We start from the raw sequence: 24,157 nt of genomic DNA on the forward strand, positions 1-24,157 counted from the left end.
CATATGTGCTTCTGTTATTCCATAATCTAGAGTTTTATGCAACCAAGTGTTTGATGGGATTGCGAAGTGGATCCAGTTTGGCTGAAACGAGATCCAAAAGAAGGTCCTCCTCAATATCAGACATCCAAGAGCCCCTACAGTCTGCGCTCATGAAGCCATTAAGAGAAGTCAGGTTAATGACAGGCTTCAGGTTCCCATTTCTCCTTTATCTCTGAAAAGTGTTGTCGCCACTGCCGCCCTTTCCTTCTTTTTGCAACGTGTTGCCATGGAAATACAGAAGCACATGCTAAACATCTGATATATCAGATCTTGCTTTAATTAGAGGCTTTTGTCTGTGATATGCAATGAACGAAAGCAGCAGGTAGAGTCAATTTCATAGTTAGGAATGCATCATTTTCAGTTTAAGCCTATGGAATTTTTTGACCGTTTTAACGTTACAAGTCAAGCTTTTCTCAGCATGTGCTGCTAATAAAGAAAAAAAACATATGCGTAATCATTTTCCACTGGATTTATTTTTGTCTTACCAAGAGCACGTGGAACAGACAGCGTGGAAACACTCATTAAATATCTGGTAACATGATTATTAAAGCAATTCATTTTACTCATAAAACTCATTTACGAAATGACACTGAGAAACCGCGATAAACCGTTTCCTCCATAGTGTTTATGCATGCCAGATAAAGCAAGTTATGCAAATCTCTGGATTCCTCTTCATTTTCATATTTCTGTTATGAAGTCCAAAACCGGTTTTACTGTATTTGTTTGTTTCGATGTACCAGCGTATGATAAATACAGTTCTTGACCTCTACCAACAGGGCGGCGCAGCAGAGTCGCGATTAACTCTGTTCGTCTTCATGTTTGAGTCGTTTTCGCAGGTGATCACCAACCGCAGCTAAAGGGTTGGTCTTGAAGGCGGGATTTTTCATGACTTCGCTAAAGTGAGATGCTTCAGTCTCGCTGGAACCAGACAAATATAACAATTCATTTGACTTTGTTAAAATATCTAGACAGACAGACAGACAGACAGACAGATAGATGGATAGATAGACAGATAGACAGACAGATAGATATACAGTAGTAACATTATATAACAAGTAGTAACATTACTTGCATGCAATTTTATGTTCGGTTATTTTATTGAAATAATTTAATATAAATCAAGTAATTTACAATAAACGTTTAACATGTTTTATTAAAACAATACAATTATTTATAATAATAAAAGTTTAAATGTTTTTTATTTGAATTATAAATAATTTGCAAATAATCATTTTCAGAAAGTTTTTAATAATTTATAGTTTTTTTATTTTATTAATGTGATGTGCTTAATTGTCATGACAATAATGCAAAAATATTGAGGGTTAATACTTTCTTCTCACCAATAATAGTAGCCACATTTGCAATTAGTGTCTTTTTTTTATATTATCCTGTGGAATCTATATTTTGCATTAAAAATTAGCACACAGTGTCAAATAAATTGTTTTAAATGGCTTGCAGTTGAATAATTGCTGCATCTTACGCATATTAAACAGTATATATTACAAAACACAGGGTATTACTTCTTTTAATTAATTAATAATTAATCTTTTTACCTCACATTATGATTTTGTATTTTACGTTTTATTTTATTTTTTATTTTTTTTTATTTTTATGAGGAATTCAACAAAGAATGTGCTTAACTGTCATGACAATAATAAAAAATATATATAATATTAATAAAAATTGGCTTTATTTAGGATCTATTGTCTCTTTATGCAATATATAATTTCATTTTTTGTTTCTGAGTGAAATATGACCTTGTTCTTGACATGTTTTGTGAGATTTTTCCATTAACCACCAGGTTTTTATAAAAATTGTGGTGCGAAATGATTGATGAAATAAAATTCTAATGTGAAATTAACATTAGCAAAGCTTGGAAATAAAAGGGAAGCCATTATCTTACAGTAGTTTTCGTTTCTGGGCTGGTTTCATCAAGCTGAAGTTTGTGGGTTCTGGTTTCTTCTTAACCGAACTGTGGCGAGAAACAAGAACAAACAATTGTGTTACATGCAGAACAATTTATATTTATTATTTAATAAATAATATTTATTATTATTATTTCATTAATTAAAAAAAAAAAAAAAAAACATGTCAGAAAAAAAGCTCAATTGTTTTATATATAAATATTTAGAGGCATGTTTGAAGACACACTTTGAAGTGCTCCAGAGCACAGGCTTTCCTCACACAAGTGTTATTTATTACTCATGCAAGACAAAGCAAGACTTCAACAACACATCAAGTGACAAACAGATAAAACACCACAAACAAACTGAGAAAACAGACTAATGTGGTTTGAATCAAAGCAATTAAACAGTTGTGAGAAACATTTTGTCTTTCAGAGTTGTGTGCTCAGCCTAATTCGATTAATCTACAAAACAGCGTGACTGCTGTCGACACGTGGCATGCTTCATTTCTTAAGAAATACATTTAGAGCCTGTGTGCGATATAAATGTACTTTTTACTGTAATATGCTTATGGGGGATTGCCAAAAATATCAAAGACTGAAGAGTTTTGTCTGCTGTTCAAGGTTTACATTTTAACACCAGGGTTATTATAGTTAACTAAAACAAAATAAAAACATTTTGGTCACTTCAAATAAAATAAACTTTAACTGAAATTAAATTTAAAAAAAACTTAAACATATCTTATTTTAGCTAGTTGCCAAGGCAACATTTCTAATTTTCATTTAGTTTACCTTAATGTACTAAAATAACTAAAACTGAAATAAAAATTAATAAAAGAAGACATTTAACAAAAGACTATAATGCTTAAACTTAAAGACCAATTTCAAGCCGATTAAATTTTTATCCAGAACTTTTTAAAATCGTATTTATGTACATGACTTTTCCATATATAAATATCTTATTTGTTTACTTACAGGGTTCCCACACCTGACCAATGTATTTTCATGACTTCCAGTGATTTGTGATTACTTAAGAGTTTTCATTTTTGTTGATGCGGAATTAATTTGTAAAACAAAATGTAATGTGTTTGAGATTATGAGATTATGTTTTGGCATTTTATTAGATATCTTTCTGTGGAAATAGAAAAAAATGAATTGTTTAAATGTACTATAAACATTAAGTAAAATTATAGAACTCAAGAGGGCAGAAAAAGAAAAAAAGATGTAAACTGGTCTGCAGAAAATTTATACAAAAAAGAGAAAGAGGTGTTGAATGAAATCTGTTTGTATGACGTGTTGATTTGAGACACTCATTTACACCAGTAAATATGCACAAATCTGCATAAATTATCCCAGAGCTTGCGTGTAGTAGTAATGAGAAAACGGAGGCTTACGCTTTGTTTCTCCGCTGTGCGCTGGCGGGGGTTTTGAGAGACGGGAGGAGCAGGGAGAGTTCAGGAAGGGCATCTGCCAGCGGTCTCATGTCGCCCACCACGGGTGTGGCCTTCCTCCGCGCCTGCGCCACCTGCTGCTCACGAGCCAGCTTGATCGCACTGATCTCTGGAGATGATACAGACACAAACAAACTACATATGAAAAAGTGCTTTTCTGGTTACGACAAGCAGTAGACACATATTCATTCAAATTCACACAGGCTCTTTGAACTGTTGTGAAGTTGTGAAGCCATTTCCCAATCCTTTTCTCCTTGTCATTTTCTGTTCTCTGGCAAACGGAATGAAAAGGAATACAATAAAATAGTTAAACAACAATTAAATTACAATACATAAAAAGGCATAATTTAAAAACAAGGAAAATCATAAAATAAAGAGTATAAAACAAAACATTAAAAAAAGAATGTAATAAAGTATAAAATAAATATATTAAAGGCATAACTTTTTTAACGTGTTAAAAAAGTATAAATGAAAAATGTGTAAAAAGTATAAAATAAAATGGCATAAAAGTGAATTAAATAAAGCATAAAATAAAACTACAAATGTATAAAATAAAAAAAATATTAAAAAAGGTGTAAAAAGCATAAAATAAAACAGAATCATAAAGATAATAATAAACTTAATAACATACTGCCATTAAATAGAAAAAAGGCACAAAAAGCCATAAAAAGCATGAAAACTAAAACATAAATTAATATAGAACTCATATAATAAATTAAATTAAATTAAATGTCATAAGGGAATTAAAAAGCATAAAAATATATTTAAAAGACATAAAATAAAAACGGCCTAAAAACCTTTTTAAAAAACAGAAGCATAAACACAAAAAGATAAAAATGTGTAAAATAAAAGGGTAAACGTTAAAAAAAAAAAGTGTAAAATAAAAGCATAAAATATACATTTAAAAAACAAAAGGTATAAAACAAAATGGCACAAATTCATTTTAAAAAACAAAAGCATAAAATAAAAACATTATTAAAAAAGTGTAAAATACATAACCCATATCTCTAAACCTATCCCTATACATAAAAGTACTTCAAATAAACAAATCTCTTTTTAATCACGGCAAGGAATCAAAGAAATAAATTGGTTTTAAATAATATCTCAAATGAAACATATCACAGTAAAGTTACAGTAGGTCACACTTTTTAAAAAGAAGAAGTTGGTTTAAAAGGATCAGTTGATTCCAGTAAGCCTATATCCAGTATGACTTCCTGTCCAGCCCTCAGACAGAAAATAACTCCTGCAGGAACAGACTGATGTCACCCGACCATCGAAAACCAAACCGAAGCTCTGAGACAGAAAGCAGGACACCCAGGTGCTTCAGTCCAAAAACAACAAAGTACATGTAGGGGAGACAAAAACAGACAGAGAAGCACTTCTTTGACAGAAGCACTACGTCTTTTTGCAAACACAAAATAAATGTCATTTTTCATCTCACAAGTGGCCATTTTGGTTTTTTCTACTGCTGTTATGACTTTGTTAACCTTGTATATAAGTGTTTTTGTACACCATTTGTTAAGACCTTGAAGGTCTTTGAGTTTTATGAATCCTCCCCCCTTTTTAATTTCCTGACAATGCGACATGCAGTCTGAGGCTTGGGTTTCGGCTGGAGCCGTGAGCCCCATTAGATCCTAATTATAATCACCTCGGCCGGAGCTTGTGTTACATGCCGCATTGATCGGCCCGAGCGATTACAGGCGTCAGAATCGGGGTGCGGCGTTAATGATCCATCTCTGAAGTTCCCTTCGGCCCACGAGATCAGTTCACGATGAAAGAAATGGCCTCACATGAGCGTTTTCCTTTGCGGGAAAGAAAGAAGAATAGGTGAAAAAATACTCACTGTTAAGCCATCTTTCCCTGCGCTCCTTCATTTTTTCTTTCTTCGACTGTTGTTTCTTTTCTCCTGTGCCTGAAAAAAAGACATTTCCATATGGATCATTACTGATCCATTTTACGAAGATTTTATGCATTTTATGCATTCAACACTAAAAGGCTTAAAAATAAAAACAAAACATTAATAATCATTATTCTCAAAAGGGGAAAAAGAGGAAGCTAAAAAGTGTGCTTTATATTTAGTTTAGAATGCGATGCAATTTGGTTAAAAATTTTGCCAAAAATATACATATATATATTACAATAAATATAAAAATAAAAGGCATCACAATAAAAACAGGAATAAAAATGACAAGGTAAAAACCATAAAAAGTTCATAAAATGAAAATGAATAAAATGGTACAGGAATGCATCAAATTAAAAATGGAATACAAACTATTACTTTCAAATGGGGACTAATTTAAACCAGTGTTATTTTAGTATTATTAATATACTACTTTACTATTTTGTTTTCATTTAAATTTTTAGGATTTTTAGTGGGTTTTTTTGTCATTTTTATTAATTTGTATTATTCTACTTAGCTTAAATTTATTTTTTAATGTCAGTATGTTTTTTGTAATTTTAATACTTCCACTTATTTCAGTTAGTTGCAACATTTCTAATCTTAAGATTAAGTTTAATACGTTTAAGTTTTCTATCTAAAATATATTGTAATTCATTTCAGCTTTATTTTATTTTAATTAATTAAATTGTTCTCTTTAATAATTTCTAAGATGATTAATCTAATATTTATATTTTATTTCAGCCTTATCTTATTTAATGAAAACTATTTAGACAGTCTTAGTAATGTTTAAGTTCGTCATCTGATATTTATATTTTATCTTATCTAAGCTTAATTTTCATTTATTTTAATTAATGAAAACTATTTTTATTCGTTTTAAGTTTAGTTACCAGCAACAACACTGGTTTAAATACAAAAAGCAAAACATGCATTACACGTTCTGCTTCTTCTTTGAAGAGGGTTTTAGTTTTGGTTTAAATGCAGGTGTTTTGGTTCATGTGGGTTTTGTTTTGTCTGCAGAGCATGAAGTTCAGGCACCTGTCAAAATAACGCAGTGGCAGCCAATCAGTTAAGGCTGTGAACACAAAGGCTGCAGGTTCAGTTCCCAACAGAAATGAACCTGGAACTGCACTGCTGATCAGAAAATAATGTATGGTGGGAAAAGAGTCACTAATTTTAATCGGATCAAATATTATGGCATGTGTCATGGCTGTGGGATTGCATATAGAATGGAAAATAACAACAGCCCTCATTGTGAATAGATTACAGTAGGATGTCTGTTGTCTGTTTAACTGCATGTAACTTCCTGTTCCCGGATAGTGACGTCTTATCAGAAGGAGCATATTGTGTGTATTTAACGATTGTGCTGACCTCTGGGGATCAGATCGAGTGTGACGAGGAATCTATATTTGCCTATGTGTGTATGTATCAGTGTAATGTCCTTCTGACAGAGGTCATTCACAGACCACTGAGGTCAAACCACAAATAAACCTCTTTTAGAAGTGATATGTGATGCTCAAGATTTACGCACTTCATTTTCATAGAAACGACTAAATAAAAATATTAAATTGTTATTAATTAATTAACATTATGACAACATATTCTGATGGCATATTGAATAATAATTACCCTTCATTAAAATCATTATTTAAATCACTGTTTCGGAAAATCCACTTATTGGGTGCTTAATAAAAAATAATTAATTTGTTTGTAATAATTTAATTATAACATTCAAATTGTTAGTATAAAGAATAATAATGACTATTAATACAATAATATTCAATTTCTGTGAATTTCAAAAATAAAAATGTCAAGACTTTACTTTTATAAAATGCACTTACTGTGCACTTAAAAATGATTAAATTGTTTTTATTCATTAAATATTATAATATTCCAATTGTTAGTATAATTAATAATAATAATAATTATAACTATTAAAAATAACATTTAAATTACTGTGCATTAAAAAAAATGCTTCACTTTCATAAAATGCACAAAGGCTTTAATATTGTTATGCAAACAGTGCAAATGTTAATATAATTAGTAATAATAATTATGCTAATTAAATATATTTAAATTATTGTGCATTGAAAAAAAATAAAAACATCAAAAGACATACATGTTTTACTTTCAGAAAATGCACTTTGGGTGCTTAATAAAAATTATTGTTGTTCATTAATTTTATTATAACATTCCAATTATTAGTATAAATAATTATAATTACTATTAATACAAATATTTAAAATAAAAAGCACTGAAAAAATAGAAAATGTCAAGATTTACATGTTCTACTTTCAGAAAATGCACACTGGGTGTTTAAAAAAAATAATTACATTTTTATTAATAATTGAATATTATAATAATCTGATTGTTAGTGTAATTCATAATTACTATTAATTAATAATAATTGAATTACTGTTAAAATCACCATAAAACAACAAACTGCCCAAACTCAATTTCGCTTGGCATTTTGAAATGATCCGTGTTGTGCAACATATGCTAAAAACAGTTAAACTACAGTCACCGTTTTGTCCAAAAATAACACAAGTGCATTAAACCCAAAGAGAAACGCATGAAATGAGTCGACCTCTGCGATTTCCATCTCTGGGGAGAAACTCAACAACCAACAAGCTTCTGGTTGCCGAGCAACATTCAGAGGAAAAGAGTGTTTGTATGAGATATCTGATCATGAAAAACGCCTTCACAGCTCTGCAAAGATTCAATCAGCAGCGAAGGAGAACTCATTTCACTACATTTCTGATCACTGTCCAGAGAGGCACGTGAAGATGGGGCTATTGAGTTATTTTGCCACTTTATAGGCCTTGAACGGTTAAATACACACTTGTATGCGTCAAAATGCCCGTCTTTGCAAGTATCCGTAAACACAGTCATTTAGATCTTAAGTGAAAACAAACAGCTGAGAAAGAAAACACATGTGTAACAGTATATTGGATCCGGGTAGCTCTTAAAGTGACAGCAGTCTAATATTCCTGCTTTCTGTCATTCATTTGAATCAAACAAAAGAGAGAAAATCTCTCACTGCTCTTGACTAAATCACTTTTGTAAATTTAATAAGAAGGAATATATATTTATTTTCCACAGTGAAGAATATGCAGTGTTTTTATACATTTGATTACTTTATATTTGTCCTACTGTAGTTTTGTTTTTGTGTCCTGTTGCTTGCGATTAGTTTCTTATTTAATCGCTGACTGTTTGTCTCCAGTGAGCTTGAGTTGTTTTTTTTATTTTTTTTTTATTTAGACTAGTATTAGTTTTTTTGTGATGTTGACACTAGTGACAAGAATTTTGAAATTTCTATGGTATCACAAATTTTGATATCATTATTTAAAGCAAAAATAACAATATCATGATATATATCGTTACCGTGAAATGCTAAAATTCCTCTTATCGTGATATAAGGTTTTGCGTGGAGGTATCTAACAAGTTTTACTTTAGATAATAATGAATAATAAAACGTATCTTTATATTATTCCCATTGCAGTAATGATAATTAGATTATAATAATAATTATTATTATTATTGTCATACAAATATAATTTCTTATATTTTTGCTTATAAGGTGAAATATGATCTATGAAATGTATCCACAGATTAAAATACAATAAATAAATTAATAAATTGCATATTTTGTATAAATGAGTAAGACAAAATATCTAAAAAAAAAAATACTCTTTTCCAATAAAAATATTTTCATACTGTAAAACTGTGCTCAAACTAAATGATTTAACTTAATTTCAGTTTGTTGTAACAGTGTTTTCCACATTTTGATGCCAAAGAGTGTTTTCACTCATTTCCCAGCTGTGAGAAGTGAATCAACATCTGTGATCCAATTGGAAAAATGTAGCCACATCCGCAGCACATTTCTGTGCATTTCTGTCTGCTATTTTGTATGTGTCAATCACTTCAAGACGACTGGCCTGTTGTGAGTGTGTGTGTGTGTGTGTGTGTGTGTGTGTTTGTAAGAGAAACAGCATCTCAAATGACCGTCATCTTCCTGCGAGGAAAGCTGAACCAAGACAGATTCGATGCAGGAGACTCAAGAGAATAACATGAGAGTTACTTATGAGTCCTGAACGATTACGTGTCATGTACACATCAAAACAAGCTTTCACTCAGTTTTAACAGTGTTATAAACACACACAGACGTCTGTGTGTTTTTGTCTGTATATGGGCATCACACGGTCACGGACAAACTGCTCAATGAGCTCTGTCCTCTGGAAACGAGTCTGGAGAGGAGACTCGATAAGAGAGATAAACGTCATGTCCTACGAACCACATTTCTCCTCACTATATCACTTGTTCCATTCTGACGATCTCTGACAGAAAGACCTGCATGTGAAGTCCAGACACAAACGCCCTCAGCCTCTGCATCCTTCAATGATATGATAAATACAACATAAACATCTGCTTTTACACAACGCCTCTGGGAAAATGACTATAACGAGAAAAAGGGGAGCCTGAAACTCTTAATATATTGTATTGAAAGGTATTAAAGTCAGAACAAGATATTTTTACACTGTTATATGTTATTTTGTTAAATAATATATTATATTTATCACATTATATATTTACCACAATTAAACAAGTAATTTAGAGTAAGTAAATTTAAGGCATTTAAACATAGCAACAAAAAAACTTATCTGCATATGTTTAGCAGACACTATTATGGGATATTTAAATAGTCAAAAAAAACTTAATTGTGTAATTATCTAAATAAAAATTATAAAATTAGTATATATATATATATATATATATATATATATAAACAAAAGTATAACTTCAACTAATAGTAACACTTTATATTTTCTTGGTAACAGAGCTGAATGAAAAAAATAATAATATATGTATATGTTTGCACATATATGCAAAAACTACAAACACACACATACATATATTTAAATATATATTTTTTCATTCAACCCTGTTACCAAACTTTATGCCATTTAAATTCAGCCAATAACCCTGAAAATAATGAAAGAATAAAAAAAATATAAATAAAATAAAAATAAGTACAATGAGTAACAGAGTTGATCATTTAGCTTTAATTTAGATATAACTCAGTAGGTGCTAACTAGTTTAAAATCACATGTTGGTTTTTAGTTGTTGATCAATTTATATTACCCATAAATTAAAGAAAAATATTTGCTTGATACTTTTTTCTTAAAATAACTTATGTAACAGGGTTGAATGGATTGAGATTTACTTCCTGCTATGCTGTAGAAATGTCGTGTGTCTTAGGCATCACAGTTTTGCTTCAAATACGATGATTTTGAAATTTACACTCGAATTATAATGCAAAACCAAATCAAAGACGACCATAATCTGCAATTGCAAACCATAATTTACAATTGCAAAAATCCAAACTTTAGTTTAAATTCTTTCCATTTAACATCTGTTTGCCAATTTCCAGTCCCTGCCTGACCCACAACCAGTTTTCCACACTCTGAACCATTGAAAGCCATCACTAAAACCGCTCTCAGATCAGAAACAACCCCGTCAGCGAGTCAATCCAACCATCAGCCACCACAGAAATAACAACAGTGGTGTTTTTCTGCTGTATCTGCCTGATAGGGATCTCCGGCCCTCATATCTCCCTCCAGCACTCCTGACGCTGGAAACCCAATCTCGCCTCTGCATCCGTCTGTTTGCCGCAAACCAGGGATAGGGGAGAAAATCCATCATTCCCACCACATCCATCCCAGAGAGAGCATCATGTTCAGAGAGCTGGCTGAAACGGACACCGCCAATTAGGAGCGGACAGAACACCCCGGCTGCCCTTTCTGCCCCTCTGTACTTGCACTTCTCGTCTCCCCGTCCCGCCAGCGCTGTGAGGAGAGGTGGCAGGGCGTCTGAGGAGCTGAGCTGGAGGTGAAGGAGGTGAATTTCCGAGGTCACGCCGAGACACCGATACCCCCAATTAAAGAGGCGAAAGATCTCGTTCTGTCAAAGCAGTGCCGCGGGCACATCGATTCTCTGCTCAAGCGCGGCCACAACTGAGGCACATTTAACTAGATCCTCGAACTACACGAATGAAGCATAGTCTAAAAAAATATTAAAATAAAATACATTTATTTTTAATTGTGTGTACTATATGCGTGTATATAATGCACAAAAACAAACAAAACAATAAAACATCGAATATCTTCCGAGTGATTATAAATGAAGCATGTTCAAAAAAAAAAAACATATGTGTGTGTGTGTGTGTGTAATTAAATGTATTTACATTTTATTTTTACGTATTTTATGTAAAAAAAATGTTTTTGTTTATTTGTTACATGTACAAAAGACATAAATAAACAATAAAAAAATCAAATATCATTCTGACTGAATATGAAGCGTATTTAAACAAATCAAGCATATTAAATAATTACCATTTAATAAGAATTAAAATTAATACAAAAATGTATTGTGTATTCTTTTCAATTTTATGTGTGTGTGCGTTTAATATATAGATATTAATTCAAACATTAAATAAATTAAATACATTTCTATATTAAATTTTTTTCTATTTAAATAAAACAATTTAAATTTTTACACTTTTCTAATTAAAATAATTTATTAAAATACTAAAAATAAACATATATATACATATATATATATATATACAAAGTTTTCGGGGGGTTTTTTTGTTTAATTTATAAGAATATCTTCAGATTGATTATATCTGAATCATTTTCAAACAAGTAATGAATATTATAAAAATAATACACGGATTAATTGATAAACTAAGAAAATCCCAAAATAAGAACTGAATTTTTATACCATGATCTAAATAAAGAGTAAAATAAACCATTTCAATATTTATTACATTAAAATGATTTATATCATTTATTCAAATACATTAAGTATATATAAAAGTTAATGTCGTGCATTTAGGAAACATTAAATGCTTTAGCTATGAACTTAGCCTTAGAAAATAATCAAATGAAATGACATTTCCACCAAAAAAATCATACTAAACACATTACATATTCTCAGATGTGGAGGAAATGTTAATGACTTTTAAGAAATGTTTTTTGTTGTTTGTTTTTGTCAATACTGAAAAAATAAAAATGTATTAAGTGTGTAAAAAATATGGTTTAAGAGAGTTTCTAAAGATGTCTGTAGTATCAAAACTGCCTGTAATTAAAGAAACACCCACTCACTAAAAGTCTGAATACTAAGTACAGTAAACGTACACTGTATGTGACTAGAATAGTAGCCATAGCCAAAGTGAGGCATAACTCATATACTGGTTCCAGCTTTACTAGTTGTCTCAGTCCCGCAGTTCTCCTCAAGAGAAACTCAGATTGGTTCGCGTGAGCAGCCGCGGAGTCAGCGTTCACGTCAGTGCATTGATGCAGCAGCGCTGTGATGTTCACGCATGAGTTATTTATACTGCAGACAGCCAGGAATAGAACAGCCCTCCTTACCCAACCTCAATACTCACACGCAGCTGACATTTATAGAGACCAATCAAAGCCAGAGGACGTGTGAGGGGAAAAACCTCATCACATTATACCTTCATACACTGCTACAACTTCACTACTCGCTTAGTTCCAGGGTTCGAACCAACAACTTTTCAATGAGGAGCCTGGGTCTTCTTTAACCACTAAGCTACACCACCCTCTGAGTTACAGCATCAATCAAATCTTTGTTCACTGATTTCAAACATCCAATATTTAATACATATTATGTACATAATTTTCAAAATAGACAGATTTCAAAAACATGCAACAGTCTGCCATCTTGTGGCCACAAATGCGTGTGCATTTTTGGCAGCAAGATTGTGCATTTAAATATTAATAATCTTTTTGTAATTACATTTTAATATATTATTATATTTTTATATATATTAAATTATAATTTTATAACAGTTTAATTAAAATTTATATTAAATGTTTACAGCCTATAGAGTATGTATCAATATTAAATAGCTGTAACATTCAGTAGAAATACATATTTAATAACAAATTAGTGCGAACAAAATCACAATTAAAACATTATAATAGAAAGTCAAATTAATATAAACTGATTATGACCAATAAATAGAATAAACATACTTTTTATTTTGCATTAGGCCTATAACTTTTCTGTTTTACGTAGATTAAAATCACAAATATTTTTCAAATGTAAATGTAAAAAAAAAAACATGAATTACTATGCAGTATAATACAATGTAATCAATTACCTATTTTTGAGTATGTATTAAGATACTTGTACTATTCAGCTGAATACTTGTGTACAAACCTGTGCAAAAGAAAAACTGTAACAGTAATAGTAATATTTCTTTACATAGTTTTACATTTGTTTAAATGTAAATATGAATAGATTTTTATTTATACTACATTACAATTTATTTTTAATAATTAAAAGCAAATCTGTGCAAAAATTCGCAAGCATAATATTATAATAGCAGAACTAAAATAAATATTAAATGATTGACATAAAAATAAAATATTATTCTTCATTTTGTATAAGCTTTCTTTGTTTTATATTTTACAAAATTATACTTCTTTTGCATCTCTTTCAGAATTAAACTAAAATTAGCTAAAATATTGTGCAATTACAGTATTTTATAATAGTAAAAACAATATTAAATAAATAAAAAAATCAATAATAAATCACTATTTACATTTTTTAACCATAAACAGTCTGATTTTAAAATTTAAGTGTAAAAAACTTACATATTACAAATTATAATACAATACAATTTACAATATGATTTATTTATTATTTGATTTGCTTATTTATATATTTGCTTATTATACAAAAAATTAAATACTTTTAATATTCCATTGAAATGTTTACATATTTAAAAGCAAATCTGTAAGAAATATTTAAAAAAGAGGGGGAAAAAACCCACCTTTGTGTTCTCCTGCAGACTGTTTGCTTATGGTCACATTTGATGGTTCATCAACTTTCAGCGTTTGAACTAAAGACTCAGCGGAGATTTGAGTTCCAGCAAAAACTCCAGAGGGGAAACTGAACGCCTACACGGAGAACACATGAAGCTCAATGAAGAACGATCTCATTTCGATCTTTAGGTCATCTGAGGAGAAATTACACTGGAATACAATATATGGCACTGACTTGTGAAATATTTAATAGCATACGACAAATGAATAATACAAACAAGTGGCCATACCTTTGAATTATTATTTATACTGCTGTCAGATGTGTTGAGTTTGGTCTCTTGTGAATCTGTTTTTGTGAGTTGAGTGGGCTGGATCTGTATCTTCTCCAGATTCCCCAGCGTGGGTCTGTTTTGGTGCTCATTTTCCAGCTTCACAGCGCCATGATGGAGCTTCTGCCGGACCCGTTTAATTTTCCCCACCATTCTGCCTAAGTATACGTGTTTTAATTTATTGTACGTTTATACACAGCGCAAACGTATAGAACGAGTCCCGCGCGTGTTAAAGTTGACAATTTGTTTGGTGTTGTTACAGCTAATATTGTCAGAGTAAAAATGAAACGGAAGATGAGTTCCGTCAAAACTCCTCCTCAGGTCGTCGAGGCTCGTCTACGCTTGAAAATGTTCAGGTATAGTTTTCCAACCATCTTTAAATCTTAAATTAACAACGCAAATTTTAACATAAAACACATAACAAACGGCAATAGTAAAAAGAAATGTAACTTTAAATGTTACAAGAAGAAATGTCCGTTCCCATGGTTAAGCTAAGGTTAGTGTAGCAAAACCATGGTTAATTTGTGGTCACCATAGTTTAACTATAGTAACCTTGTGGGCTTTATTTGTAGTAAAATCATGGTTAATTTTCGTAAGGGCTGCTCTGTGCCTGTTCAAAATTTGGTGTAAAAACGTAATTCTGCATAAAAAGCCAGACTAAATTAAGCCAGCTCTGACCTACCTCAGCTCCTAATATCAAAGCATAGTTCTGTTTGCTGTGTAAATGCATTTATGCCATCTCAGAGCAGCATTAAACAGCCTTTGTAAAGACCCTAAATGCCATTTCAGTAGCATCTCTGTGCCGCCTTTGCACTGTAATTTTGGTAGTAAATTACACGATCTGGACGAGCTCACGGAATCTGTAACATCATATAAAAGCTCTTTCTGATTCTGATTCTGATTCTAAATGAAATTTACACTGCAAAGGTGGCACAGAAGCACTTCTGAAGCGGCATTTAAGTGTCTTTACACAGTTTAATGCTGGCCAGAGGTGGCATAAATTCATTTACACAAAAATCACAGCCTGGGGTGGTCAGAGCAGGCATAATTTATTCTGTTTATCATGTGGCATTGAGTCTTTGCATTGAATTTTGAGCAGGCACAGAGCAGCCTTACCTCAGTGGTGTTTATCAGAGTTTTGAGATCATTTTTAGTCACCTCATTCTTACCAAGTTGTTTATTCTCATTTATAAACTGGTATAAACCGGAACCTGTGTTTAAAACAGAAACAGGAAGTCCTTTCAAAATTATCTTTATTATTCTTTAATGAATATGGCAAATAAATACATATATACACAAGCAAAACAGACGGTTTACAGGTAGTTATTGAACAATATTACAAAAACAGAATATAGATCCAGCTCATACACAGCTTAGAAATATAAAAATATAACACTATTAGTCCAGCAGCATACATTTGATTTAACAAATGACTTGACATGATTCAGAATAATCTACTTTAAGTTCTCTTATACATCTTAGGTGCATTTTAAGCGTATATGTATTTTGAAATGTATACTGTATCCAGGTACTGTAGGTGGAGGTGGGAACAGATTTTCACTGCCCTCCTTCTGTATCTCTGTGTAACTGATTCTGGCCCCTGAGGTACTTCAGGGCCAAAGTAAGATTGTAATTGAGCCCTTGAGCCCATTATCTCTGTACTTTATTCCAAAGGAGCAGTTAACACACACACACCACTGTAAGTACTACTGAAATGTAGTGGTACGATTAAAAAAACAAAACTATTTCTATTGAAATAGTTCTAAAATACATAAAGCAAGATGTAAAGACTTGTCATGCATGGTAAAAATTACATTGGGTGAATCTCATGTGAAATATCCAGGTCACACTGCAAAAAAGTCTTGTTTTTCAGTACAAATATCTAAACATTCTTAAATTAAGATACATTCATAAATCTTGTTTTTTGAAAAATATGTTTCGTTTTTGCTTAAAACAAAAAACAAAACAAAATCTCTGCCAAATGGGCAAAAAATTAATTCAAAAGTAAACCAAAATTACTTTTCTGACGCCACTGGTATTTTTTTCCTTCGTTGTTATTTTTTCTTGTTTTAAGCAAAAACTCACTCAATTATGGTATATTTTTTTCAGAAAACATGACTTAGTATTAGAAGTTATTTTGCATCTCATGTAAATGTATCGTAATTTAAGAACGTTTAGATGTTTGTCCAGGAAAACAAGACAAATTATATTTTGCTGTGTATACTTCAACCTAAAATTTAAAGGGGAAAAAAAATCTATATTTTAGTCCTAAAAACAAACCAAAATAGGACTAATTCCTTATGCAAATATAATTTTCTATTTTCCTTTTAATTTTAAAGTTAAAACACAACCTGGACATGTATCGCATTGAAGTTATATTTAGATACAGCTCCTTACAATCACACAAACCTTAATGACAGTAAATAAAATTACTATAAAATTATTTGGCGTACAAATGAACTAAATCTATAGCAATACAACTTTACCTTAAAATTGTACATTGCTACTTTTTAATACATTTTTACTGTACTTATTAGAATGTCAGCATTCTGAAAACAAGTGTTGACTGGGAAGACTTGAAATTGTTGCATTTTTTAGTTTCTTTTGTGCACGTGTCAGTGCAAGACAACTTTAAATTAAGTCAGTTTACGTTAGTTTAGTTATCCGGACATTAACAAATAGCGAGGAAGGAGGTATGCCAGTGCCGTCCTTAGACAGGAGATGAATGTGACGATATCCTACGAGGAAGAACAAAACGTGCTTAGTATTAACAGGAGGATACATTTTTGATGCATTTGGTGGAACGGAGACGTACCTGGCTGAATACAGGTGAAAGGGAGAGTGAACTGTCCCACAAAGTCATTCTTTGATGTTTTATCATAGTCCTCCACGACAAACCGTACCAGCGCTAATTCAGGGACGTGAATTGTGAACTGAAGCGTATCGTACCATGCTGGGTTAAAACCTGCAGGGACAAATGGGTAGCTGACAAAATTTCAAGCTTTATCAACAAATTTAAAAAGTGCAACTTTAAGGCAATTTTTCTAAATTATTGTACAAATATCATTTATCACCTCATATTAATTGAAATATTTGCACTTTTAGAAATGAATTAGTCACAGGACTAAGTCAACTGCTCAAAAGTGATTAAAATCGTGAAAACTTACAGTAAAATACAATATATAAATAATCTACATTCACTGTGAACGTTAGCGCATGTCTAAAACCAATCGTTCGAAAACAAGATTTGTTTCAAGCTTGTTTAGTCTTTCGAACGCAACTAGAACTCTGGTTTAACTGCATCTAGGCTTTTTCAGTCTAGACACAACTCCGTCCTATACGTTTTAACTGACCGTTGTTGTCAATATATCTGGTTTCCTGCTTGGCCTGGTCCAGTGGTACGCCGTGAATTTCCACCCGAACGAGGGGATCAATGATTGAGCCCTCCTTGATGTTTACCTTGGGAAGCTGTTGGCCGCTGATTACCTGAAAAGATCACAGTATATGCAGGTTTAGCAATAACGCAATTAAAAAGTAATAACGCCAGGACATACACAGAAATTCAGGTTTGTACCTGAATAGACAGGCTAAGCGGCTTGTAACCGTCATTTTGGGGGTTTTCTGGGTCAAACCTCTCATCAATGTTGCGCATGAATGCTGGTTTCAGTATGTAGCCACAATGTCCATTCTGACTGAATAAGCCATCGTTCTGATCCATCTCAACCCCTGCGGTCTGAAAGTTCAGAGCAACTGGGAAGGGAAGGGAAGGGAAATCTAAACATTCTTAAATTAAGATACATTCATAAATCTTGTTTTTTGAAAAATATGTTTCGTTTTTGCTTAAAACAAAAAACAAAACAAAATCTCTGCCAAATGGGCAAAAAATTAATTCAAAAGTAAACCAAAATTACTTTTCTGACGCCACTGGTATTTTTTTCCTTCGTTGTTATTTTTTCTTGTTTTAAGCAAAAACTCACTCAATTATGGTATATTTTTTTCAGAAAACATGACTTAGTATTAGAAGTTATTTTGCATCTCATGTAAATGTATCGTAATTTAAGAACGTTTAGATGTTTGTCCAGGAAAACAAGACAAATTATATTTTGCTGTGTATACTTCAACCTAAAATTTAAAGGGGAAAAAAAATCTATATTTTAGTCCTAAAAACAAACCAAAATAGGACTAATTCCTTATGCAAATATAATTTTCTATTTTCCTTTTAATTTTAAAGTTAAAACACAACCTGGACATGTATCGCATTGAAGTTATATTTAGATACAGCTCCTTACAATCACACAAACCTTAATGACAGTAAATAAAATTACTATAAAATTATTTGGCGTACAAATGAACTAAATCTATAGCAATACAACTTTACCTTAAAATTGTACATTGCTACTTTTTAATACATTTTTACTGTACTTATTAGAATGTCAGCATTCTGAAAACAAGTGTTGACTGGGAAGACTTGAAATTGTTGCATTTTTTTGTTTCTTTTGTGCACGTGTCAGTGCAAGACAACTTTAAATTAAGTCAGTTTACGTTAGTTTAGTTATCCGGACATTAACAAATAGCGAGGAAGGAGGTATGCCAGTGCCGTCCTTAGACAGGAGATGAATGTGACGATATCCTACGAGGAAGAACAAAACGTGCTTAGTATTAACAGGAGGATACATTTTTGATGCATTTGGTGGAACAGAGACGTACCTGGCTGAATACAGGTGAAAGGGAGAGTGAACTGTCCCACAAAGTCATTCTTTGATGTTTTATCATAGTCCTCCACGACAAACCGTACCAGCGCTAATTCAGGGACGTGAATTGTGAACTGAAGCGTATCGTACCATGCTGGGTTAAAACCTGCAGGGACAAATGGGTAGCTGACAAAATTTCAAGCTTTATCAACAAATTTAAAAAGTGCAACTTTAAGGCAATTTTTCTAAATTATTGTACAAATATCATTTATCACCTCATATTAATTGAAATATTTGCACTTTTAGAAATGAATTAGTCACAGGACTAAGTCAACTGCTCAAAAGTGATTAAAATCGTGAAAACTTACAGTAAAATACAATATATAAATAATCTACATTCACTGTGAACGTTAGCGCATGTCTAAAACCAATCGTTCGAAAACAAGATTTGTTTCAAGCTTGTTTAGTCTTTCGAACGCAACTAGAACTCTGGTTTAACTGCATCTAGGCTTTTTCAGTCTAGACACAACTCCGTCCTATACGTTTTAACTGACCGTTGTTGTCAATATATCTGGTTTCCTGCTTGGCCTGGTCCAGTGGTACGCCGTGAATTTCCACCCGAACGAGGGGATCAATGATTGAGCCCTCCTTGATGTTTACCTTGGGAAGCTGTTGGCCGCTGATTACCTGAAAAGATCACAGTATATGCAGGTTTAGCAATAACGCAATTAAAAAGTAATAACGCCAGGACATACACAGAAATTCAGGTTTGTACCTGAATAGACAGGCTAAGCGGCTTGTAACCGTCATTTTGGGGGTTTTCTGGGTCAAACCTCTCATCAATGTTGCGCATGAATGCTGGTTTCAGTATGTAGCCACAATGTCCATTCTGACTGAATAAGCCATCGTTCTGATCCATCTCAACCCCTGCGGTCTGAAAGTTCAGAGCAACTGGGAAGGGAAGGGAAGGGAACACTTAGCAATGAAAAAAAATATTTACCACCATTTGTATTTAGTACTAAGAGATCCTGCCTAAAACATTGTCTATTGGAACATTTCCTATTTTCATGGATAAAGAATGGTAATTTAGGCGGTTACACTAGTGATATCTTGGCTAGTTAACTAGCAATGCTCATCAACTTTGAATAGTCTTGGTTGGTTTAAAGGGGTCATGAACTAAGAAATCAAAATTCCCTTGATCTTTTGACATATGAGAGGTCATTGTACTATAAAAACACCCTCTAAGTTTCAGAACTCAAAACTTTCTAAAAACAGCTTATAATGAAGCCAGTCTGCCTAAACGACAGGTTGTGGAATGTGCCACTTTTTGTCATAATAGTGTTGCTAAACACCGCCTCCGCACCCCACACATCACTGCCTGTTTAGCCCCGCCCACCGATTTGCATGTTAAGTAAATAACGAGAGAGACAAACGCAGGTCTACGCCAGTGTTGCCAAGTCCGCGTTTTTTCCGCAGAATTGTGCTACTTTAACACTATTGCTGCAGGTTGTTTTTGTTGTCCGGGGTTGAAGCGACCCCATAATGTGATATTTAGCCCCTGCAATGCGAATTTTACCTGGGGAACCTTGCCAAAAAACATGTATTTTAAGCCCCGGAACGTGGAGACCGGACCAAATTTTTACCGGGGGACCTCCTCGATAAGCCATTGGGCTAGTTTTGAGTGGCAATTGGGCAGGTTTTGTTGTGAAAACCTGGCAACCCTGGTCTATGCAGAAAACAGTAAAGATGGCTCTGAAGACAACAAGACGCTGTGCAGTGACAAGTTGTGGAAAAACAGTCGTTACATTGCTTTCCTTCTGATCCCAACATTAGGAAAGAGTGGATGAACTTTATTTTTAATGAAGTTCCAGACTGCGTCAGTAAGAACTTGGTCCTTTGTTTACTTCATTTTACTGCAGATTTGTTTACAAACAAGGCACAATTCGACGCAGGAGTTTCAGAAAGATTGAAAATAGGGCTGCACGATAAATCGCATGCGATATTTAACGCGCATCTTATCAGTAAAATAAAAAAACAATGCTGTGCTGAATATATTGGATCCGACAGTAATGTCGCACCACACGAGTGTGAGAAACTGTTTTCATTACGTGATCACTATTGCTTTGTCTGTTATTAACCTAAATCCACTGCAGTGTCCATCTGTGAAGGATGTAGGCTGTCAAACATACACAAGTGTTAGCCAATCATAGCAGTGGGCGTTTACTTCAGAGTCTACAATCCCACTGTAAGATTTACAGAACCTCAGACACTTTGATCTTCTGAGATACAGTACACACATAGTGTATTCAAATACAGACATCTGTTTCTACATCTCACTGAGAGAAAATGTGGGAAAACTTCTCTCTCACCTATGCATTAGTTCCTTCTCATCCCCTTCCTTTCCCTCACCCATCCATTCCTTAATTCAGCTCACTCAGAATGGTCAATAGTAGAATATAATGTTCTACATGAATGCAGGTGATATTTACGGTCATGTCTGGTATCATTTGAATTGTCTCTGTGCGTCTGGTACAATGGTCTCATTCTTACAAGTAAACTAAAAGGTAATACAGATCCTAAGAGTTTAGAAATATTTATTTAATATCTAAACAGAACCACTATTTAAAGAATGACAAGCATGAGGCGGTCTATTAACTAGTTAGTCATAACCTCTGAATAATGATCAGACTGGAGAGTTTGTGATCGTGGGGTACACGTACATCGGCCGGCGTGATACACCCTAAGCGACATAGATTCCTAATGAACGAGTAAATATAAAGTAAAGAGTTAACTAGAATAATCAAATGTCAGAAGAATACTGATTAGAAACAGACAAACAACCAATCTGCATTTCAACCTAAATTCGAGGTCATAATAAAATGGAGTCAGATTAGATAATAAAATGGAGTCAGATTACAATTTAACATAAATTTAATAACTTTGTGCGCTGAAAAGACCAAACACACAGGAAACCTTCATCCACCATTGGATACCTCCGTTGGGCCAATTCATGGACCTTACACCACCACGCCTATTCAAACGGAGCGTACAGATGAGGGGGGTCAAAACAGGACAGAAAATAGCCTATTACTTTATTACTATTAATTATGTTTTTTATGTAAAAATCTTGATAACATTATAAGTGAACAGTACAGAGAACAGTACAAAATAATAAAAAAGGTAGTTCATGACCCCTTTAAGATGGTTTAGCTGGTCTCCCAGCCTGGGGTGCGTTTCCCATACAACCACGTAACTCGCTGATTAACCGATGCATTGTTGTGGAAACAAACTAGCTAGTCATGACTGTTTCCCGAACATGGTCGCATCTCCGTCGTTTGAACCACATTAGTTCAACAACATAGGGCCATTGTTAATGACATCAAACGCATGTGGTGGAGTAATAACTTCTGCTAATTAACTGATTAGAGAGCTCTAAGATGCTGCTGTATTGAACATGGCCCCTGATGACTCATTTTATTTTTTTTGTTCTCTGTCATTTTGCTTTATTTGATGTTTGATTCATCGCGGGTTCCCTCTTACGTTATACTCCAGGGTTCCCTTGTGCACATGTGCACTCTTCAAAAATGGCGCTTATTGAGGACGCATTAAAATACAGATTAAAATGCATTTATATTTAGATTGAACTGCATGTTAGCTTGTTTATTGTGCCTAAGAGCATATTTATTTAAGCCCATATGTCTTACCAACAAGGAACTATGCTTCTAACCACAGGTTGAGAGCTGTAGTTCCAACTACGCAAGTCTGCGACGCTGTTTGCGAATGTTCGTTTGAACTATGGTTTCGGGAAACACCGAATCGTGTACGGTCCAGATTTTTTTCACTTGAAGTTGGCACAAAGTAACCCTCCTGATCAGAAGTGGAAGTTTCCAGGGATGATCAAACCTAAGTGTTCAACATGTTACGCAATTAGATTTGAATCTTGCGGTTAAAGTCGTGGCAGACTGTAACTCTTACTCGAGGATGCAGCACCGTAGAGCTCTGATGAAGACCTGATAAGACTCCCAGTGAGACAAGACCGCCATTCAATGTTTTACAATATGTTGACTCATGAAGTAGCCAAAGAAATTGTATCCTAGATATGCCCCATTATCGTTAACATTATTTCGTTGTTAAAGGGGTCGTATGACGTTGCTAAAAAAAGAACATTATTTTGTGTATTTGGTGTAATGAAATGTTTATGCGGTTTAAGGTCCAAAAAACACATTATTTTCCACATACTGTACATTATTGTTTCTCCTCTATGCCCCGCCTTTCTGAAACGCGTCGATTTTTACGAAGCTCATCGTTCTGAAAAGCGAGGTGTGCTCTGATTGGCCAGCTATCTAGTGCGTTGTGATTGGCCGAATTCCTCAAGCGTGTGACGGAAATGTTACGGCCCTTACCATACTGTGATGCCCTGTCCCGGCACGATGAGACAAAACCAATAAAACCCATTATAATTTTATAGGCATTTGTTGCATCCAGTGGGGACATAATTACTGATTATAATGACTTCTACTGTCTTTTTATGTGTTGCGTTGCATCGCGCCGTGTAAACATAAAACCATGTCTGCATTTGTGATCGGAGAAATGACAAACAACAAGCACTACTCTACACTGCATGAGTCAACAAGATAAGATGACTGTATCTCGGATTGGAGAAACCAAGAGAGGTGATCCCTGACTGCAGCTAACCAGAGTTAAGAGAATCAAGTGTCACATGGTAACAACAGTGTCAGCAAATGCACATGGTCACCTATCAGATAGCAGAAGACCACAGAAGATATGCAGTTTCTGTCTTATCTATCTCTGACTTTCTCTCTTGCTTGTTCTTGTTTTCTTCCCAAGATTGCTCCAGTGTCACCCCATCCAACTTGCATTAGTGCTTTATGCAATATACCCGCTTTCAGGGCCATGGAGCATCTCTTGTCTCTCAGAATATTTTGCTGCCTTCAACATGAGACAAGCTGGTCTACATTAGTTAAACTG

At 33.3% G+C, this 24,157-nt stretch overlaps 3 protein-coding genes across 3 annotated transcripts in view; all 3 read right to left on the reverse strand.

Annotated features, from left to right (window-relative positions):
* Positions 1–502: 502 nt before the first annotated feature.
* On the reverse strand, positions 503–14,928 carry LOC107754253 (protein FAM207A-like). Its single transcript, XM_016570626.1, has 6 exons — positions 14,439–14,928; positions 14,157–14,283; positions 5,237–5,305; positions 3,337–3,502; positions 1,943–2,011; positions 503–957 (listed from the first exon to the last, which is right to left on the reverse strand). Exons 1-6 carry the CDS (start codon positions 14,628–14,630, stop codon positions 837–839), a joined length of 744 nt encoding a protein of 247 aa, XP_016426112.1. The 5' UTR covers positions 14,631–14,928; the 3' UTR covers positions 503–836.
* Positions 14,929–15,483: 555 nt separating this feature from the next.
* LOC107754248 (1-phosphatidylinositol 4,5-bisphosphate phosphodiesterase delta-4-like) lies at positions 15,484–18,207 on the reverse strand. Its single transcript, XM_016570622.1, has 5 exons — positions 18,052–18,207; positions 17,831–17,963; positions 17,260–17,442; positions 15,594–15,688; positions 15,484–15,501 (listed from the first exon to the last, which is right to left on the reverse strand). Exons 1-5 carry the CDS (start codon positions 18,193–18,195, stop codon positions 15,484–15,486), a joined length of 573 nt encoding a protein of 190 aa, XP_016426108.1. The 5' UTR covers positions 18,196–18,207.
* Positions 18,208–18,942: 735 nt separating this feature from the next.
* Positions 18,943–24,157, reverse strand: part of LOC107754249 (1-phosphatidylinositol 4,5-bisphosphate phosphodiesterase delta-4-like) — a 14,875-nt gene continuing 9,660 nt past the window's right edge. The window contains exons 11-15 of the mRNA XM_016570623.1: positions 22,142–22,199; positions 19,944–20,143; positions 19,723–19,855; positions 19,185–19,334; positions 18,943–19,107 (exon numbers count right to left, since the gene is read on the reverse strand). Coding sequence (XP_016426109.1) covers positions 19,016–19,107; positions 19,185–19,334; positions 19,723–19,855; positions 19,944–20,143; positions 22,142–22,199 — 633 coding nt within the window. The 3' untranslated portion in view covers positions 18,943–19,015. The remainder of the gene's footprint in view (positions 19,108–19,184; positions 19,335–19,722; positions 19,856–19,943; positions 20,144–22,141; positions 22,200–24,157) is intronic.

The sequence above is a fragment of the Sinocyclocheilus rhinocerous genome, unplaced genomic scaffold, assembly GCF_001515625.1.
Source record: "Sinocyclocheilus rhinocerous isolate Xijiao unplaced genomic scaffold, SAMN03320098_v1.1 scaffold1584, whole genome shotgun sequence".
Lineage (NCBI taxonomy): Eukaryota > Metazoa > Chordata > Actinopteri > Cypriniformes > Cyprinidae > Sinocyclocheilus > Sinocyclocheilus rhinocerous.

Excerpts from the sequence above, each read along its gene's own strand:
- LOC107754248 (XM_016570622.1), bottom strand. The coding sequence starts at position 18,195 with ATGGATCAGAACGATGGCTTATTCAGTCAGAATGGACATTGTGGCTAC. Across the intron at positions 17,964-18,051 it reads CGCTTAGCCTGTCTATTCAG|GTAATCAGCGGCCAACAGCT; the intron begins GTACAAACCTGA and ends TGATCTTTTCAG. Across the intron at positions 15,689-17,259 it reads CCACCAAATGCATCAAAAAT|GTTCCGGTTTATACCAGTTT; the intron begins GTATCCTCCTGT and ends TTTTAAACACAG.
- LOC107754253 (XM_016570626.1), bottom strand. The coding sequence starts at position 14,630 with ATGGTGGGGAAAATTAAACGGGTCCGGCAGAAGCTCCATCATGGCGCT. Across the intron at positions 14,284-14,438 it reads GTATAAATAATAATTCAAAG|GCGTTCAGTTTCCCCTCTGG; the intron begins GTATGGCCACTT and ends TTCTCCGTGTAG. Across the intron at positions 5,306-14,156 it reads GTCTGCAGGAGAACACAAAG|GCACAGGAGAAAAGAAACAA; the intron begins GTGGGTTTTTTC and ends TCTTTTTTTCAG.